General features: G+C 49.5%; 6 protein-coding genes across 11 annotated transcripts; 3 read left to right on the forward strand and 3 right to left on the reverse strand.

The window, feature by feature from the left end:
* Nucleotides 1–193: 193 nt before the first annotated feature.
* LOC105701817 (probable chromo domain-containing protein LHP1) lies at nucleotides 194–3,964 on the forward strand. 3 transcript variants are annotated; one of them, XM_012428908.2, is made up of 4 exons: nucleotides 194–798; nucleotides 1,063–1,321; nucleotides 1,403–1,736; nucleotides 1,813–3,964. In XM_012428908.2, the coding sequence occupies exons 1-4, from the start codon at nucleotides 385–387 to the stop codon at nucleotides 1,838–1,840; spliced, it is 1,035 nt and encodes a 344-aa protein (XP_012284331.1). In that variant the 5' UTR covers nucleotides 194–384; the 3' UTR covers nucleotides 1,841–3,964. The 3 variants fall into 3 exon arrangements, with proteins under 3 accessions (XP_012284331.1, XP_012284332.1, XP_012284333.1); XM_012428909.1 differs by having other exon boundaries at nucleotides 2,795–3,964; XM_012428910.2 differs by having other exon boundaries at nucleotides 1,207–1,321.
* An 85-nt stretch (nucleotides 3,965–4,049) lies between these two features.
* On the forward strand, nucleotides 4,050–7,389 carry LOC105701816 (MAU2 chromatid cohesion factor homolog). The gene is made up of 8 exons (XM_012428906.1): nucleotides 4,050–4,470; nucleotides 4,584–4,763; nucleotides 4,833–5,111; nucleotides 5,215–5,461; nucleotides 5,540–5,787; nucleotides 5,845–6,050; nucleotides 6,126–6,328; nucleotides 6,389–7,389. Exons 1-8 carry the CDS (start codon nucleotides 4,174–4,176, stop codon nucleotides 6,583–6,585), a joined length of 1,857 nt encoding a protein of 618 aa, XP_012284329.1. The 5' UTR covers nucleotides 4,050–4,173; the 3' UTR covers nucleotides 6,586–7,389.
* Nucleotides 7,390–7,472: 83 nt separating this feature from the next.
* On the reverse strand, nucleotides 7,473–8,783 carry LOC105701818 (NADH-quinone oxidoreductase subunit B 2-like). Its single transcript, XM_012428911.2, has 3 exons — nucleotides 8,626–8,783; nucleotides 7,691–8,203; nucleotides 7,473–7,615 (listed from the first exon to the last, which is right to left on the reverse strand). Exons 1-3 carry the CDS (start codon nucleotides 8,648–8,650, stop codon nucleotides 7,518–7,520), a joined length of 636 nt encoding a protein of 211 aa, XP_012284334.1. The 5' UTR covers nucleotides 8,651–8,783; the 3' UTR covers nucleotides 7,473–7,517.
* A 365-nt stretch (nucleotides 8,784–9,148) lies between these two features.
* Nucleotides 9,149–10,502, forward strand: LOC105701678 (nuclear transcription factor Y subunit B-1). 2 transcript variants are annotated; one of them, XM_012428616.1, is made up of 3 exons: nucleotides 9,149–9,327; nucleotides 9,398–9,555; nucleotides 9,698–10,502. In XM_012428616.1, the coding sequence occupies exons 2-3, from the start codon at nucleotides 9,441–9,443 to the stop codon at nucleotides 10,261–10,263; spliced, it is 681 nt and encodes a 226-aa protein (XP_012284039.1). In that variant the 5' UTR covers nucleotides 9,149–9,327; nucleotides 9,398–9,440; the 3' UTR covers nucleotides 10,264–10,502. The 2 variants fall into 2 exon arrangements, with proteins under 2 accessions (XP_012284039.1, XP_012284038.1); XM_012428615.1 differs by having other exon boundaries at nucleotides 9,149–9,310.
* Nucleotides 10,503–10,572: 70 nt separating this feature from the next.
* On the reverse strand, nucleotides 10,573–14,049 carry LOC105701677. Of its 3 annotated transcripts, none has more exons than XM_012428613.1 (3): nucleotides 13,474–14,049; nucleotides 11,405–11,936; nucleotides 10,573–11,343 (listed from the first exon to the last, which is right to left on the reverse strand). In XM_012428613.1, the coding sequence occupies exons 2-3, from the start codon at nucleotides 11,861–11,863 to the stop codon at nucleotides 10,819–10,821; spliced, it is 984 nt and encodes a 327-aa protein (XP_012284036.1). In that variant the 5' UTR covers nucleotides 11,864–11,936; nucleotides 13,474–14,049; the 3' UTR covers nucleotides 10,573–10,818. The 3 variants fall into 3 exon arrangements, with proteins under 3 accessions (XP_012284036.1, XP_012284035.1, XP_012284037.1); XM_012428612.1 differs by having other exon boundaries at nucleotides 13,427–14,049; XM_012428614.1 differs by lacking the exon at nucleotides 13,474–14,049 and having other exon boundaries at nucleotides 11,405–11,563; nucleotides 11,711–12,330.
* A 113-nt stretch (nucleotides 14,050–14,162) lies between these two features.
* LOC105701676 (ribosome biogenesis regulatory protein homolog) lies at nucleotides 14,163–15,724 on the reverse strand. The gene is made up of 5 exons (XM_012428611.2): nucleotides 15,483–15,724; nucleotides 15,142–15,400; nucleotides 14,712–15,013; nucleotides 14,430–14,618; nucleotides 14,163–14,350 (listed from the first exon to the last, which is right to left on the reverse strand). The coding sequence occupies exons 1-5, from the start codon at nucleotides 15,617–15,619 to the stop codon at nucleotides 14,221–14,223; spliced, it is 1,017 nt and encodes a 338-aa protein (XP_012284034.1). The 5' UTR covers nucleotides 15,620–15,724; the 3' UTR covers nucleotides 14,163–14,220.
* Nucleotides 15,725–15,829: the final 105 nt, after the last annotated feature.

Consider the following 15,829-nt stretch of genomic DNA (forward strand, 5'->3'; position numbering starts at 1 on the left):
AGTGGATACTACCGTCATCCCTTTAATATGTGTTTCATCGATGTGCCTCGCCGCGGCTCCACCGTCGCGGACCGCGTGGACGTTTTGGCCGCTGCGCGGCGAAATAGCGCCTCCGGATTGGTCGGTCAACTCCCGCCATGACGGATGCGCTTATCGCGCTCACGCTGTGCGCTGCCAGCCGGTACGGCGCCGCACTCGCGGGCAAAGTGGCGTCGGGTTCGCGCCTCGAGAACTTGTTTCCAATTTTGTTTACAACGGCCGTTCTCGAAACCGCGAGTTAAGGGGCATTATATGTTGACGGACTCTCGTCACGCGAACGAGCGGGTCGGTTAAGCCACGAGCTAAGCGGAAATTGTTCGGAGAAAGGGTCGAGAAGCCGCGGGTATGCGAAGGCTCAGCATGAAAGGTAAGCGCAGAAAGTCCGAGAGTTCGAGTGATGGCGACTCTGAGGAAAATGGCGTCGGCTCGGGTGTCGCGCGCGGATCGGATCGGGACGTGACCAGCCCCGAGAACGACGCCGCCTCCGCCCCTGCCCCCACTCCGGTTTCCGCGCCTGCCGTCGAGACCGCGAAAAAACCCGCGAAAAAGCGAAACTCCCGCGCCAGGGGCAAACAACACGAAGACAAGCTCAACGAGTCGAACGGGGGTGAGGAGCAGCAGCAACGGAACTCGAATATCTCTGACGAGCAGGAGAACGGCAAACTGGCCGCGACCCCGGCACCCGGCAAGCGCCGCAAAAAGGACGAGCAGAAGGCTTCCACCTCTCAAAACAAAGTCACCAACGAGGAGGAGTATGAGGTACGTTGCCGCCTTTGCTGAAATTCGCTTCATTTTCGATTCAGGGCGGCACGCTGTCGCCGGGGAAAGCGTTTCCCCGAAATCAGCCATATTCGTGCAAATTTACCTAGTTTCCGTTGAGATCTAGAGCAGGTTATCTATTTTCAAACGAGGAGCCTCTTTGTTTCTTTTGCATTTAACGTAAATCTGTGAGATGCTACGGTGGCAAAGCAGCATCTAAAAATGTACTTTATGTTCTGCTGTTGAATCGTTCGTTTGCTTAAGGTAGAAAAGGTGGTGGCATACCGTACGATTAAGGGAAGGCGTCAGTTCCTAGTACGGTGGAAGAATTATGGCGAGGAGGCGGACACTTGGGAGCAGGAGAAAGACCTTAATTGTCCCGAGCTCATAGAAGAATTTTTGTCCCAGAATGAGGAAACTAGTACTCCGGAGAAACCCGTTAAGACTGCGAAAGCTAAGCAACAACACCAGCAGCAGCGTAAGACCGAAAAGCCCAAAAAGTCGAAGATTGTTTCAAAAAAAGGTTTGTACATGTGTGTTGTGTTTAACGATATACATTTTTTTGTTGTTATCGCTGCTTATAATCGATTTGTGCAATTTGTAGACTTTAAAGAGGCCGAAGAAGAAGAAGACTCCGGAGACGAAAAGGGCAGCAAGGAATTCGAAGTTGAGAAAATCATCGAGGTGCATTTTAAGAAGAATAAGTCCCGAGAGTTCCTCATTAGATGGAAAGGCTTTACATCTGCTGACGATACATGGGAACCGGAAGAACATCTGAACTGTCCTGAGTTAATAGCCAAGTTCATGGAGAAAGTAGAAAAGGCCAGAAAAGCTGATATCCGAGAACTCAGAACAAATCCTGCGCATACGAAACGCTATACATTGTCCACGCACGAGTCGGGGAGAAGACTGTCACGTCGCAACATTGACAAACAAAGGTGAGTACCGACCAACGATTCGACGTCAAAGTCAATTAATCGAAGGTGAATACAGGGTCTTTTAATTTCTTGGCAGGGTCATGTATCATGAGTGCGACGAATGAGCAGACATGAAATATCGGTTTAACCTTAAGGTCTTTACACCCATAAACTGTAGTTACATCTACCTATGAAAGCAAGAGAGATTGGGAGGGAGAAAGAGAGAGAGAGAGAGAATGTATCATGACGATAATTAGATACTGAATACAAGTTTATTCACTTTGTTAAGAATCCTATCGATAAGAATACAAGTTTAAGGGTAAGATAAGAAGAAAAAAATGTGCTGCGAGTTTCTCGAATGGCGATGGTAAAGTACATTCGTCGTGTAGATTTTTATTCACTTGGCTATGTTAACCTTAACATGGCTCTCGTGAGACGTGTAAAAGGGCGAGGGTTCTAGTTGCCTTAGAATTGCACTTGCAACCAGAAGTACCGCACGAAATGATTTTAAAGAGAATCGGTTTATAAAACGTTCTATGCGAGTGACTCCGTAGTAGCGTGGTATCAAGATTTTTTTCTTCTTTTCTTATTAATTTCTTGAAGATTTCAATGGAAAGTCAATAATAAATATTCGCCCTTTCTTTTCGCTTTCGCCTTCGCGACTTGTATCGCGACGCTCTAAAGTGCGAGTACAAGTCCCGGTGATGTATATTACGAGGTACCTTTTTTTTTTTTTTTATGTACATTGCCTACTATAGGATTGTGTAATTTTACGAGCCATCGTAATATGCAAGCGTATTACACGATCGTAAAGGTACTACTGAATGGGTGTAATAAAACATGTTTTCGTAATTTTCTAAAAATTTAAATTTATGCACAGAGATTATCGTTCGTTGTTAACACTTTATTTGGATTTACATAGTGGCCGTAACCCTTTCGCGGAATCGTGCATAAATCTCTGTGACATTACGCTAAATACTAGTGGTTAGAAACATAACAAGATGTGTCGCTATTCCACATGTTTACCTTCCTCGAATCTGAGAAGAATTTGTTAGATTTTTGAAGAAACCTTGTTACAGGAAGAGGCAGTGCTCTGCATAATCCTAAGTTTCGACAAGGAAGTTTACACAAGAGGCGTGCCTAATTTTGCAAGTAGATTGGTTTTATATTTATGTACGACATACATTTTGTTCCGTAGAAGCCGTTCTTTTTTCTAACGCTGCGTTTTCATTTTTATCCGATTCGCCGAATACGCTGTAATTCGAAGTCACTCGTCTTCCTTGCTTTGCACGCAACTTTGTAGTAATCGTTTTATCCGTGTAGACATTTAAGAGAAATAATTGCTGGTTTCTTTTTCTTTTTTGTTTTCCTTTAAAATTTATTTAGAAGCGGGGCGATGCCTTGCATTTATTTTCACATGTTATTCCTTTTTTTGGCATTGCGGTCGCAGTGGGCTCGAGCGTAAGAGCTAGTCGGAATAATGACTGTCGATAAGGAAGAAACCTGCCGGTGAAATCGTCTCGTAGAGTGTTTTCCGTCTTTGGTCCGCGACCGATGAGAAGCCTCACCGGACTCGCTCTGTGAGACGGTTCCACGGTAGGTTGCACGTCGAATGCTAACGCGTATTAACTAGATCCTTTATCGTTACGGAGGGTTACAGCCTAATTTGTAATTGGCTGTAAAACATAGGGTGGCCAAAGGAAATCCTTCTCGACCCTCGCGTTTATTTGCACGTCAGGATATATCGTAAATGACTCCCGTACAAGATGCACACGTACGTACCGGAGAGTCGTCCTGCCTTTAGTGTATGTGTACATATTGCATAAATATGTATCGTATGTAATGCTACGGTGTAATTTATAGTCGTAGAGACCGGACAGGAAAACTTACTATCGATTGTGCTCGATTGCGAGATAACGGTGTACGACGAGTTCTCCGTACTCTTGTACAAGTGCGAGAAAATCGACCGTTTAAATTTGGAAGGTGCTTTTATCATTTCCAAAGCAACGTGCAAGAATTCGTTTGATTTTCTCGAGGGTACGAAATCGAAAGAAATTTCTGGAAAATTGTTACGCTTTGGCGTCATCGGGAGACGTACATTATCTGCGCACTTGTACAAGCGTTGCGTATACTTTGTCCTGAACATTATATTGAGATGTGCATGCTATATCATTTTTGTATACAGTGAGAGCGACAGACGCCTGCGACCTACGGGCGAAAAATAAATTTAATAAAGGATTGAATTATAATTGTTTGGTAGTTTCGGTTATATTTGGCGTATAACGTCTTGGAGGCCCTAGATAATTTATGTCACGCTTCGTCATAATCTTTGGAAACGGTCGCGGACGTTCTCCGCAATTTTGACGATAGAATCTTGAGTTTGGAGGACTACGTGGGCGTGTAGCTCGAGTATCACGCGGGGACGACAGATGGCGAGACTAGTTCGAATAATTTGTTCATGGGCGCGGTCGACGATCTAATCGTTCGCGTACTTCGTGGCTACGGGCGAGACATCCAGAGACATGTCAAAATGGCGTCTTCTCAGGACGCCTGGTATCTCTCGCTTCTTGGCTTGGCGGAGAATTTCCGCACGTCTAGTCCTCCAAACATCAAATCGTGTATACAGTGCCTACAGGCAGTTTTCAACTTTAAACCGCCACCGAGAGTCGAGGCTCGCACGCATCTACAACTTGGAAATATCCTCTTGACTCACACGAAAAATGTCGACTTGGCTCGATCTCACCTGGAGCAGGCAGTCAGTTTTGTTTACGTTTCGCGGCTCTCTTTGACGAGCTCCGCGTTTATTTATTTCACTCACAAGTAACGTTAGTTCCGAAAGCGTTAACCCTTATCGTATAAACATTTTAGTGGAGACTCAGTGAAAACTTAAATACGTTTGACGATGTCAAGTTTGAAGCAGCTAGTGTCATCGTCGAGTTGTACGAACAACAACAGCAATCGAATCTCAGCATGCCCATTTTAAGACGAGCGATAGAATTATCTCAATCCAATGTCTATTGGCACTGCAGATTGATTTTTCAGCTTGCCGTGAGTACGACGATAATTGAAGTATTAACCCGTTTGGAAACACGCTTAATCAACCGATTGTATTTCTAGCAAATACACGCATCGGAGAAAGATTACGTGGCGGCGAGCAGTTTACTCGCGGTCGGTGTCGATTATTCGCATATAAGCAATGCCAACTACACGAGGGTTTTATTTTTACTGAGCCGTTGTATGCTCTTGCTAGTAGAGAAAAAGTACTCCGAGGTACACCCTTTACTCGGCACTGCCGGGCATCACGTCGAAAATTGGCAAGGTAGCGTGCATCAGAAGGAATATCTGAAGGTGTACTTCTTAGTTCTGCAAGTGTGTCATTTTCTCATGGTTGGCCAGGTAAGATTTTCCACCTTAAGAGAAAGGCAGGTTTCCATTACCTTGGTCTTTACTCGATTACGATTTAGTTCCTTGGTCGCGTTACCGCTGCATTTTGGCACAGGTGAAGAGTGTAAAACCTTACCTGAAGCAACTACAACAAAGCATACAGACGATAATGTCTCCAAATTGGCCAGCGGACGAAGTGGTAGCAGGTTCTAATTTTGGAGATATGTTCATATGGATGCCGAAAGAACATCTCTACGTTTTGGTATACCTGGTAACCGTTATGCACTCCATGCAAGCTGGTTACATGGAAAAGGCTCAAAAATACACCGACAAGGCTCTCACGCAGATTGAAAAGCTCAAAAGTACCTATTACTGTTCTTCAACCGTGTTCAATTATTTTAGTTCATCGATACATAACTTTGGGCTACTATCTTTTGCAGTTGTTGACAACAAACCGATACTTTCCGTCTTCAAATTGATGTTGCTAGAGCATATCGTAATGTGTCGGCTAGTTATGGGAAATAAGAGTTTGGCCCTTGCGGAAATATCCCAAGCATGTCAGTTATGCAGGAGGCAGCCAAGACTGCTGCAAGGTCACCGACCGCAATTACACGTCCTACTAGGCCTTTATGCCATGTCCATGAATTGCATGGAGGCTGCCGAATCTCAGTTCACTGCCGCATTAAAAGTAAGAATTACCCACGGAAAAAGTATTTCTTATCTGAATCTTTTTTTCTCGAATTAGACTTCCCAGGAACGAGAGCTCTGGACGTTCGCCAATTTGAATTTGGCGATAGTTTATCTTAGGACAAAAAGGGATGCAGAGTTGGGTGCTCTTTTGGAGAGGATAAATCCTGAATCGCTGACCTCTCATTCGCATTCTCTCCAAGCTGCCGCCTATTACGTTCAAGGGTTGCAGGCCTTCTTCGGTGCTCGATACAACGAAGCAAAGTAAATAATGGATTTTATATCGAAACCTCTTATACTCGCGGTCATTGCGATGAGACGATTTCTGATTAATTTCAGAAGGTACCTGAGGGAAACGTTAAAAATGGCCAACTCCGAAGATTTGGACAGACTGACGTCTTGCAGTTTGGTTCTACTCGGCCACATATTCCTCTCTCTCGGTAACAGCAGGGAATCCATGAATATGGTGACACCGGCCATGCAATTAGCTTCCAAGATACCGGACATGCACGTGCAACTGTGGGCCAGTGCGATACTTAAAGGTACAAAAAAAAATAATTTATGACACGCTGGCAACGATTCGAGTCTCCAATTTCTTTCAGACCTCTACAGGATATGTGGAGATCCCAATCGAGAGAGCGAAGCCTACCAGATGCACTGCAATTTCTCTCAGATGCTTCTCAAGGATCACTTCCAGAGTTCGCAGATGGCTGAGCACTCTCTTATTCAGTGGATAGATGGACCGATCCCTACCCTGCCCAGCAATCCACCACCGTCTACTTCTCAGGCTATTATGTAACCTGGTACAAAATTATTTTCCGTCTATCTGGACCAAACACGGAAACCTTTGCGGTCGATGTTGTCCTTCATCGAAGACGAAGGGCTCGCAGAATAAATCGAGGGCCTTGGTGGATTATCCAATCGAGGTATCGCCATCGACAGATATCGGGAGAATCTCTCTTGGTCAAATGCGAGGATTCCCAGGAGGAGCGTGAGGTTGCTTCCTTACAGTACGAAGCTTAGCGCGCCTCGGGGCATTACAGTGAACGGTACGGACAGGAGGTACTTGATTTTTCTTGTTCTTCAAAGCTCTTATCCTTGCGAGCTTTGAGCGGTATGTTTCGATTCATGGCTTGTACGACAAATACAAGTATAGATGTAAATAATTGCGAGGTAGTCACCGATGGATATATGGCTGGATTATTTTATACATCTTGGTAATAATAAGAGTGCATGGGAAATTCAAATTAAGAGATGTGCCTAAAAAATTGGTGGATCCTCGCAATAAATGCAGGTTTTGTAACAGGACAAACCGATGGCACTTGTAACGATAGGATTACAGTTTAACGAGGTATAGAGGAGCGTACGCTCTGTGGCAATTTGATATCCTCAAACAGTGATCGATGAGGAATTAAATTTAATTGTACATCGTAATTTCACGTTAAGCATCACGTGCGTTAGGGTAATTTTAAATAAAAATTATCAAAATCAGTCAGATGACGTCAAGGGTCGGTTTTCCATCAATAGAACGTATCGATGCACTGTAAAAAGATATAGTCACGTTGTAAGAAAAAACACTTAAAATATACTCTACATGAATATACTTTTTTACATCAACGGAGGACAAATTCTTAATCTCTGACTAGCAGAAACTGTCTTCCATGAATCTAAATTATAAGCCGGGGACTCGTTTAGTTAACGGCATTTAATGCTATTTAAATATACATTTATCTACTTTCGATACCACACTTGAGTCGTTTGCATACGCTTCACTTTCTTTTGTAGCTGTAAGATACCGTACAGCAGAGCTTCCGCTGTCGGGGGACAACCTGCGAGAGGCAAAAATCTTCAATTATTTTAAATTTCTTACAACACGTTAATACCCGTATAAGAAAGTGCTTTACCAGGTACGTAAATGTCCACGGGTATGATCCTGTCGCAACCACGGACAACGGAATAACTATAATGGTAATATCCACCTCCATTTGCACAACTACCCATCGATATCACCCATCTTGGGTCTGGCATCTGATCGTACACTTTTCTTAAGGCAGGTGCCATTTTATTTGTCAATGTGCCTGCTACGATAATGACATCTGCCTGCCTTGGAGAAGCTCGGAATACGACTCCGAATCGGTCCATGTCGTACCGAGGAGCGGCGATGTGCATCATTTCTACGGCACAGCAGGCCAGACCAAACGTCAAGGGCCATAATGAACCTTTACGACCCCAATTTAATAAATCGTCCATGCGGGCCAGGGCATACTCCACCTTGTTTGAGGTATTTTGAAAAGGACTGTATGGTTTGACCGACACTTTTTCCTCTGTTGCATAGCCTTTGATGTCAGTGAAACTACCATTAATGTTTTTGGTGGTATTACTTGGTACCAAAGGAAAGAAATTCCTCCGAAGACTTTCTGCAAGTCAACACCAAATAAATCTACGATTACCATGTGATAAATAACAGAATAAATCATTTTATATATCTTCAAAATGGCATTGCGAAAATGTTCAATACATATCGGAGCTCTTTCAATCTTGATTCGCTAAAGTAAAATTGGTAACATTCACAAATTGTTCGTCATGCGACATGCGACATACATAATTCGCAAATTATGTAATGAAAATGCGACGTTACTAAAAATCTATTTAAAAGAGATTCTTTTCGAGCTTTCGGTAGATTCAACGACATGGTTACGAAACTACCCATTATCAGGTTAGGAATGCAGTAACTCGCCGTAAGACTAAATAAGATAGGAGAAAGAAGACGTGAAAAACAAAAGAAAGGGCCATTTTTGAACGTCTTTCATGAAAACACAAAAATTATTAATAAACTCACGAGTACACAGAGCCGAACGCAACATGGTGCACCTCGACGCCGTACGTCGATGCAACCAAATGCTACCAAACGCGAACCACTCAGATCAGATGAGAGCAGTGACATTTAACCGTGAAATATATTTTGATAGCTACCCTCGCTCCAGAGATGAGTTGGGAGATTGCTCACTGGCAGGATCGTGCGATCGCTCCTGTGCTGCCCTCTGGTTTCGTACGTTAGCTTTCACCGTTAGCTTTCAGCTCGCGCACTTACGATGGCGGTACCATCTACTAGTCGCCGTTGGCGGCTCACCATTTTGACGATCATACGTCAAAAATGTCTAATACATAGTTGATTAAAAAATTTCCAAATTGATTATTAGAATTTGGGGATTTTAGGGTGATTAGGATTTTGTGATAATCGAGAATCCTCAATTACCGTGAAGCTGACTTACGAAACCAGAGGGCAGCACAGGATGCGATCGCGCGACCCTGCCCGTGAGCAATCTCCCAACTCATCTCTGCTTCGAAGAATAAACGTGATTTGTTTGGACTTAGTTATGCGCATGAATTGTCGTGAATACGCGTAATACAAAGTGAGACGATCATCCGAGTAATGAAGAGTTTTATATTAAATTATATAGTACAACAGTCGTAACCGCGTACGACCGTTGCTGGCCGTGGGAATATCGACAGCCACCAGGAAGGTGAAATACGAGCAAAGGAAGTTTGAGTTAAATTTTGCAGTAACCTGCGTCGCGTGCTAACCAAAACAATGTAATTATCGTTTTCAGGTGGCACGTTATTTGTAAACCCGGCACCACGGATCACGTAAAGATGGAAAACAGTGGAGAGAGCGGGGACGACGGAGGGCCCTTGGGCTCCACGAGTTTCCTAGGAGGCAGCGGAGTCTCGGCTTCTTATATCGGAGTGCAATCCGACGATCTGGATGGTATTAAATCGATATAGATAGTTGTACTTTAGGTATAATATGTATTTTGACACCCTACTTGGTCGATAAGAATTTAGAATATTTATTCGTGCGTAACATTAGAAGGGGGAATAGTAAATATATTAATATAGAATTATTTCAGAAACGTTGCATTCGGATGATCCAGAAAACACGGACGATTCCAATCATGGTACAGGAGATCCATTGCAAGGTGGCGGAGGTGGCGGCAGCAGCGGACCTCTCAGAGAGCAAGATCGCTTTTTGCCGATAGCGAACGTTGCCAAGATCATGAAGAGGGCCATACCGGAGGCAGGAAAAATAGCAAAGGACGCGAGGGAGTGTGTTCAGGAGTGCGTTTCGGAATTCATATCATTCATAACCTCAGAAGCTAGTGACAGGTGTCACATGGAGAAACGAAAGACGATCAACGGAGAGGACATATTGTTCGCCATGTCGACGTTAGGGTTTGATAATTACGTGGAACCTTTGAAGCTCTACCTCCAGAAATACCGCGAAGCGACCAAAGGTGACAACCCGACCGGACCTGGTGGCACCGCGACGGGTAATGGAAAGGTCGAAACTCAGGGAAGTATCTACGAGGATCAACTTTTTGCCATTACTGCCACAGGGAGCAGTGCCACCACTTCGGACACCCCGGTGATATACAGTTATTCCACGTCCGACCAAATGCAGTTTCAATTGTCTTGATCGAAAGTGGCATCACGGTGAACGAAAGATACGAAGGGTTGTTCGAAAGCACCCGGAGAAAATGTACAAGGAAAGAACGGGTTGCACCTTTCGTCGCCGAGAGAACTCGCTCGAGAAAGAGGTTTTCTTTTCCGCGTATCCTTATGTCGACCTCGTCCATGTCGCGTAGAAAGCTCTCGGACTGCGGTCGGGCAAGCGCGGGTGGACGAGGAGAGAATAAACCATACGTTCGGACCGAACTCGCTGCGCTCATTCTCGCAGAGTGCCCCACTCGCGATCACCTCCTCCGGACTCGGACTACGGGAAACGAGGGGCCCGTGGTTCGACGCCTCCTTAAAGAAGAAACTTCCGTTACGAAAGAGTCACCGAATCTTTATTAACCGAGAGCACGCTAAATGGAGAGAAAACGACGCTAGACTCTCCGAGACGGCGCGACGACGACGCGAGGACGACCGGAGCTGGGAGAGAGTTCTCGCCCCGGTGCGGGTCGGCAGGATGGCGACTTTCGCCTCCGACGAGCGTTCCGTAGAAAAAGGGTCGACCGTCTGGAGACCGTCACTCGGGCAGCTGGGCGGGCGAGAGGAGCAGCTCGTGCGCCCTGGTCGGCACCGCCGTTGCCGCCGACGTCATCGTCATCGCGGCCGCGGCGGCCCTTGGGGGCAGTCCGCGGACCGAGGGAAGCAGCGAGGCCGTCGGCGGGGGAGCCACGGGCGGCCTCACCTCCGGTTTGCGGTCCTTTCCGGCCTTCCTCGTGGAGGAGGAGGAGGAGGAGGAGGCCCCGGAGCGACGGTCCTTGCAGCGGCACAGGCAGATGCAGAGGAGCACCCGGAAGAGGCAGCAGAGGAGGCCGGCGCCCAGAAGGCAGGGTCCGACGAGTCTGAGCTCGGGACTCTGGAACCCCTTCTCCCCGGTGCCGACGAACGAGACGACGAGGCCGAGGGCGGTGGTGCCCAAGCCGGCGTAGAGGACGGTGTTGACCGCCGCGCTGACCTCGCCCCGACGTCGATCGACCAGGCCGCTGCCCTCCTCGTCGTCCTCCTCGTCGCCGCTGCTCCCGTAGCAGTAGCTCGCGTCCCGTATCTGAAAGCGTCGGGAGGTAGAGGAGGCGTCCGGGGCGCGCGGGGCGCGGGGAGATACGCACCCTGTTCCTCTTCATCCATCTCCGGTGCGCCTCGCACTGCTTGGTTTTGTAGCCCTCTCCTCGGGAGCCGCGGGGCGAGCCGGGCGACAGCGGGAGCGAGGACGGTCGGTTGCAGCCCTGCCATGCCGCCTTGCCGCCTCCGGGACCCTGGCCCCCGCACTGGAAAACCGTTGGACCGAGTGGTTCCTCCGGGTCCCTTCCGCCCCCTTTCGACGCGTCGAAAGGGCAGTGGGAGAGGAACGCCCCGGCCGGCGACCCGCGGAGGAGTCGGGGGGACCCGCGCTCCGGTCCGGCGCGGATACTCACCCCGTAGACGTAGGACCGCGGGGGATACCGTGGAAGCGGCGGAATGAGTCTGGTGGCCAAGTTGGACGGCAACTCCCGAAAGTTAACCACCTTACCCCCCCGTAAGCGCTGCTTCTCCCTTCTAATCAATAGAGCAGCCTGCATTCCGCTCATTCATTTGCCTGTATCATCGATCCTCGGTGAGTGCAAGTCGACGCACGCGGGCGACCCTCCGGTGGTCCAGGGCCTGCGGATCAGAGGCCGCGAGTTCCACTTGCGGCCGTCCCACTGTCGGGCCGGCCCGCGGGCGCCGCCTTCAGGCGGGGAGCGGCTGCGGGCGGCCGAGACCGATCGCGACGGAGAAACGCCACCGGACCGCCGAATCGCTTCGTCGGGGTTGCCCCGGTGCCGGGAGAGAGGTGCATCGGGGAGAGAAAGAGAGAGAAAGGACGTACCCACCTGACGCGACCTTTGGACCCTGGACCTCGAGGAGGAGCTACGCACCTGTGGGTCGGATCCGGTCGGCGAGAGCCGGAGGTCCAGGACCGAGGCGGGCGGGAACGCGAAATCCCGCGGCCCGCCCGGCGACTCGACCGAGAGGGGCGGCGGCGAGATCGGGAAGGAAACGGGGGAGGGCGGCGGCCTCCCGGACGGCCTCCCGGACGGCCCGGGGGGTCTGGGCGGCCGGCGCGGCCTCCGGGTCGGACCGCCGCGGAATCCGCTCGGCTGGCGCGTCGCCGCGACGCTTCTCGCCCTCGCCGCTGCCGCCGCCGCCGCCGCCGCGGTCGCCGCTCCCTGCTGCCGGCTCATCTGCAGCCGCTTCTGCTTCCGCCGGCTCGCGATGCTGGCACCGCCCGCCGCCGCGTACATGGTGACTCCGCTGGAGCGCCGCTAGTCCCCGGGCCCGCAACGGGCCGCTCCCGCGCTACGAGTTACCGTCCGGTATCCGCATGCTCCCGGCTCCGACGCTCTGGAAAGGCAAGAGAGGTGACGGTGCTCGCCCGGCTCGGGCGTCGCGTGCCGTGCGGGGACATCGGGGCGGGTGGCGTCCCGTTCGCGCCGCGTTCGCGCCGCACGGAGTCCCGATCGATCCTCGTCTCGGGTTCCTTCCCCGTTCCGAGCGTCCCTATCTTATCGCGCGACCCCCGAGGCAGGTGGGTCGAGAGGTTCTCGGGGGAGACCCGGATCGATGTCGAAACTCGATGCGGCCGTCAGCGGGACGACGGAGGGACCTCCACCCTGATCGGAGGAATTGCGCGAAACGAAGCAACGACTACGGGATTCGGGGGAGAAGGAAGCGACGCGGCTATCTGACGTTCGCATCGAGGACGGCTAAGCGTGCAAGTTCCGTCCGTTCGATCGCTTCAGCGGGAACGTGCACGCGGACGAGCGAAGCAGGCGGGTCTCGTTCGCGGTATCGAGCGATGAAAAACTGCCGCGGGGCAGGCGAGGGGTAGGCGTGGGGTGCGTGCCGACAAGGGGAGCGAAGCGACACGGTGAGTTTCGAGGACGGTCGCGGAGGAACGACGGAGGCGTCCTCTCGGATCGCCTCCTCCTCCGAGACGCCGAGACGTCCAAGGGTCGTCCAGTGGCAATTCTCGCTGGTCAACGTTCGTGGCGTTTTTCGGGAGAGACGGAGGCGTCGATCCCGACGCGGCCCGGACGCGGAAAGGTGGAGCACAGCGACAACGACAAGCCAGCCAGAGTTCGAGGGAACGACAACGAATCGCGCCAAACCACGCAAGGCAGCCACAACGTTAACGGATCGCCGTGATGGAACCCACGAGAGCCAGCTGGTCCTCTGGGGGGACTCCGGAGACCGCGCGGTCTCTCTCTCTCTCTTGGCGACTCGCACGGCACTCGCAGAACACTCGGTCCTCGACGACGCGGCCTCACCGCCGGGGCATGGCCTCAACGGAACTCCCACCGGAGCTCCCCACTCTCCGAGGGGGGCGCGTCGCCGAGACGCTCATCCTCGGCCGCTCGCCTCTCGTTTTCGCCTCGGCACGCGACCAGCCACCCGGGCGTCGAACGATCGACGACTGAGCCGGACTGAGCCGGACTGAGTCGGACGGAACTCTCCGAGCGCGCTCCCCACCCTCGCCCTCCCGCTGCGGACGCCTCCCCGTCGCGGCCCCTTTTCGAGTTCGTTCCCGGCCGAGGCCCAAGGGCGACCCTCTCGGTCGAGTTCCTCGATTCGCGGAATCGGGTTCCCGAGGGGACGGGGGTACAACGTACAATTGGACGAGGCAACCGTTGCCAGTCGATACTGGCTTCTCGGCCACCTTTAACCCTTCACCTTTCCTCCCGTCGCCGATATATGCTCCGCGTCGCAACGCGACGTCCCGCCGCTGCAAATCCCATTTTTCGTTTGGGACTCGTAAACCTACAAACGAGACATCTTTTTTTTTTCCCTAACTTTGCCGAGACGCGCCCGGAACGCTCGATTATGGAACGAACTTCAAGGCACGAGTTTCCCGACAATTTATATTTCACCAGCTTTGTCTCGTGAATTCGATTTTATTTTAGGATCACTTGTGTCGCCTCTTCCTTCCTCCTGCTCTTGATCTCACGTCCCGGTTACCTTGGCCACCCTTCGGCTTTTTTCCCGACTTTGCTCGAGGCTTCTTCTTTCCCCCAGTTTTTGAGGATCGGGCGGCCCTGAAACAACGGTTACGAAAATTACATTTCTTCGCGGTGTAGCGCGTCGTCCCGTTGTAATAGATGACGTTATACGCACGATACGGAGGGTATCGACGATTCGACGTTCAGGAGACTGGATTTTGTTTTTTTTAACAAAATGTCGTTCACTAAGGAGGCATTGCGTCTCTTCTCGTCCGCGCTGTCTTTTGGCGGTGGTTCTCTCTTTCGTTTCATTCCGGGTACTTCTCTTGCGATGTCTTCTTTTGCATCCTTTTCTTTTGGCAATCTGATCGACCGATTAAATATTTTTGTTAAGGGTCTGGGAGGCCTCGAGATAAAATGGAGGAATATAAAATTGGAATTAAGTAATTCGTTGAACCTTCTTTGAAACTTTCCCACCGACGCAGTCGATACACGTGCCACGGTAACTGCACTCGCAACCTGGCGGGAATCTCGGAAGTGTTCCGTGCTGGGCAAACCGACCTTGGGTAGCTTTACGTTCTTAGCTCTGGCTATGTTACGGAGCCTTTGTAACTCGTTCTTTGCCTGCCTTTCCTTTTTAGCTGCATTCGCCGTGGCAAAGGGATCTTCGGTTGATGACTGATTTGCCCCTAGCTCCACTAGCCATTCCTTTTGTTCAGCTGCTTTAACCCGCTGATATCCAAAACTTGGGATCCATTTCTGTGTAAAAGATAGAAAATCTTAGTGTATCGTTTCGGCGACGAATTTGATAAGACGATACCATTAGTAATATATATGCTATGGTATTTTGGATGTTTTGCTCCATAAGGAAGAAAACTACAACTCACCCGAAGCTCTTCGTCCCACTTGACCTTTGTTTTATCCTTCTTACCAGAGCGGATACCTTTTTCCTTAGCAAATTGCTGCCACTTTGTTAGTGGCTTTGGTTTTGGTACACGTCTAGCTCTTGGAAGTATAAATTTTGGTGATGGCAATTTAACTACTATGGTTTCTTCTTGACGCTCCGTTGGCAAAGTCCAAATTTTATTTATTAACAATTGCACGTTGTCTCTCGTTAGATCTTTTAAATATTCGTTTGGCTGGCTCCTGCACCAAAACAGTTTCATAGATAATCAAAAGAATTAGATAAAATAAAAAAATAAAGTAACAATGCAGGTTCTGAGGTTACCTGAATCGCTTTGAATCAAAAGGACTGTAATCGGAAATTAGTAAGGTTCCCTCGTCAATTTCGGCATCGATCTCTTTGTGAACCGTAGTAGACTGGCCGGGGTTTTCATTATTTAAAACTGAATTAACAATATCCATTTCAAAATATTTTCATACATCCAACGTGTCCTAACCGGTTCCTCAGAAGTGGTACTTTAACCTTACTTTCCATTTAGTTGAATATTTCCGGGGCTCCATATAGATGGCTTCGAGGTTGTCGTTTTCAATACTGACTAGATGTAGTTCCAAAGAGCGCCACCGCGACTTCATCAGAAAGTTCTAGACAAATCCCCTAGTCTTCCTCGAAAT

The sequence above is a fragment of the Orussus abietinus genome, unplaced genomic scaffold (assembly GCF_000612105.2).
Source record: "Orussus abietinus isolate OABI.00-Male unplaced genomic scaffold, Oabi_2.0 scaffold24, whole genome shotgun sequence".
NCBI lineage: Eukaryota > Metazoa > Arthropoda > Insecta > Hymenoptera > Orussidae > Orussus > Orussus abietinus.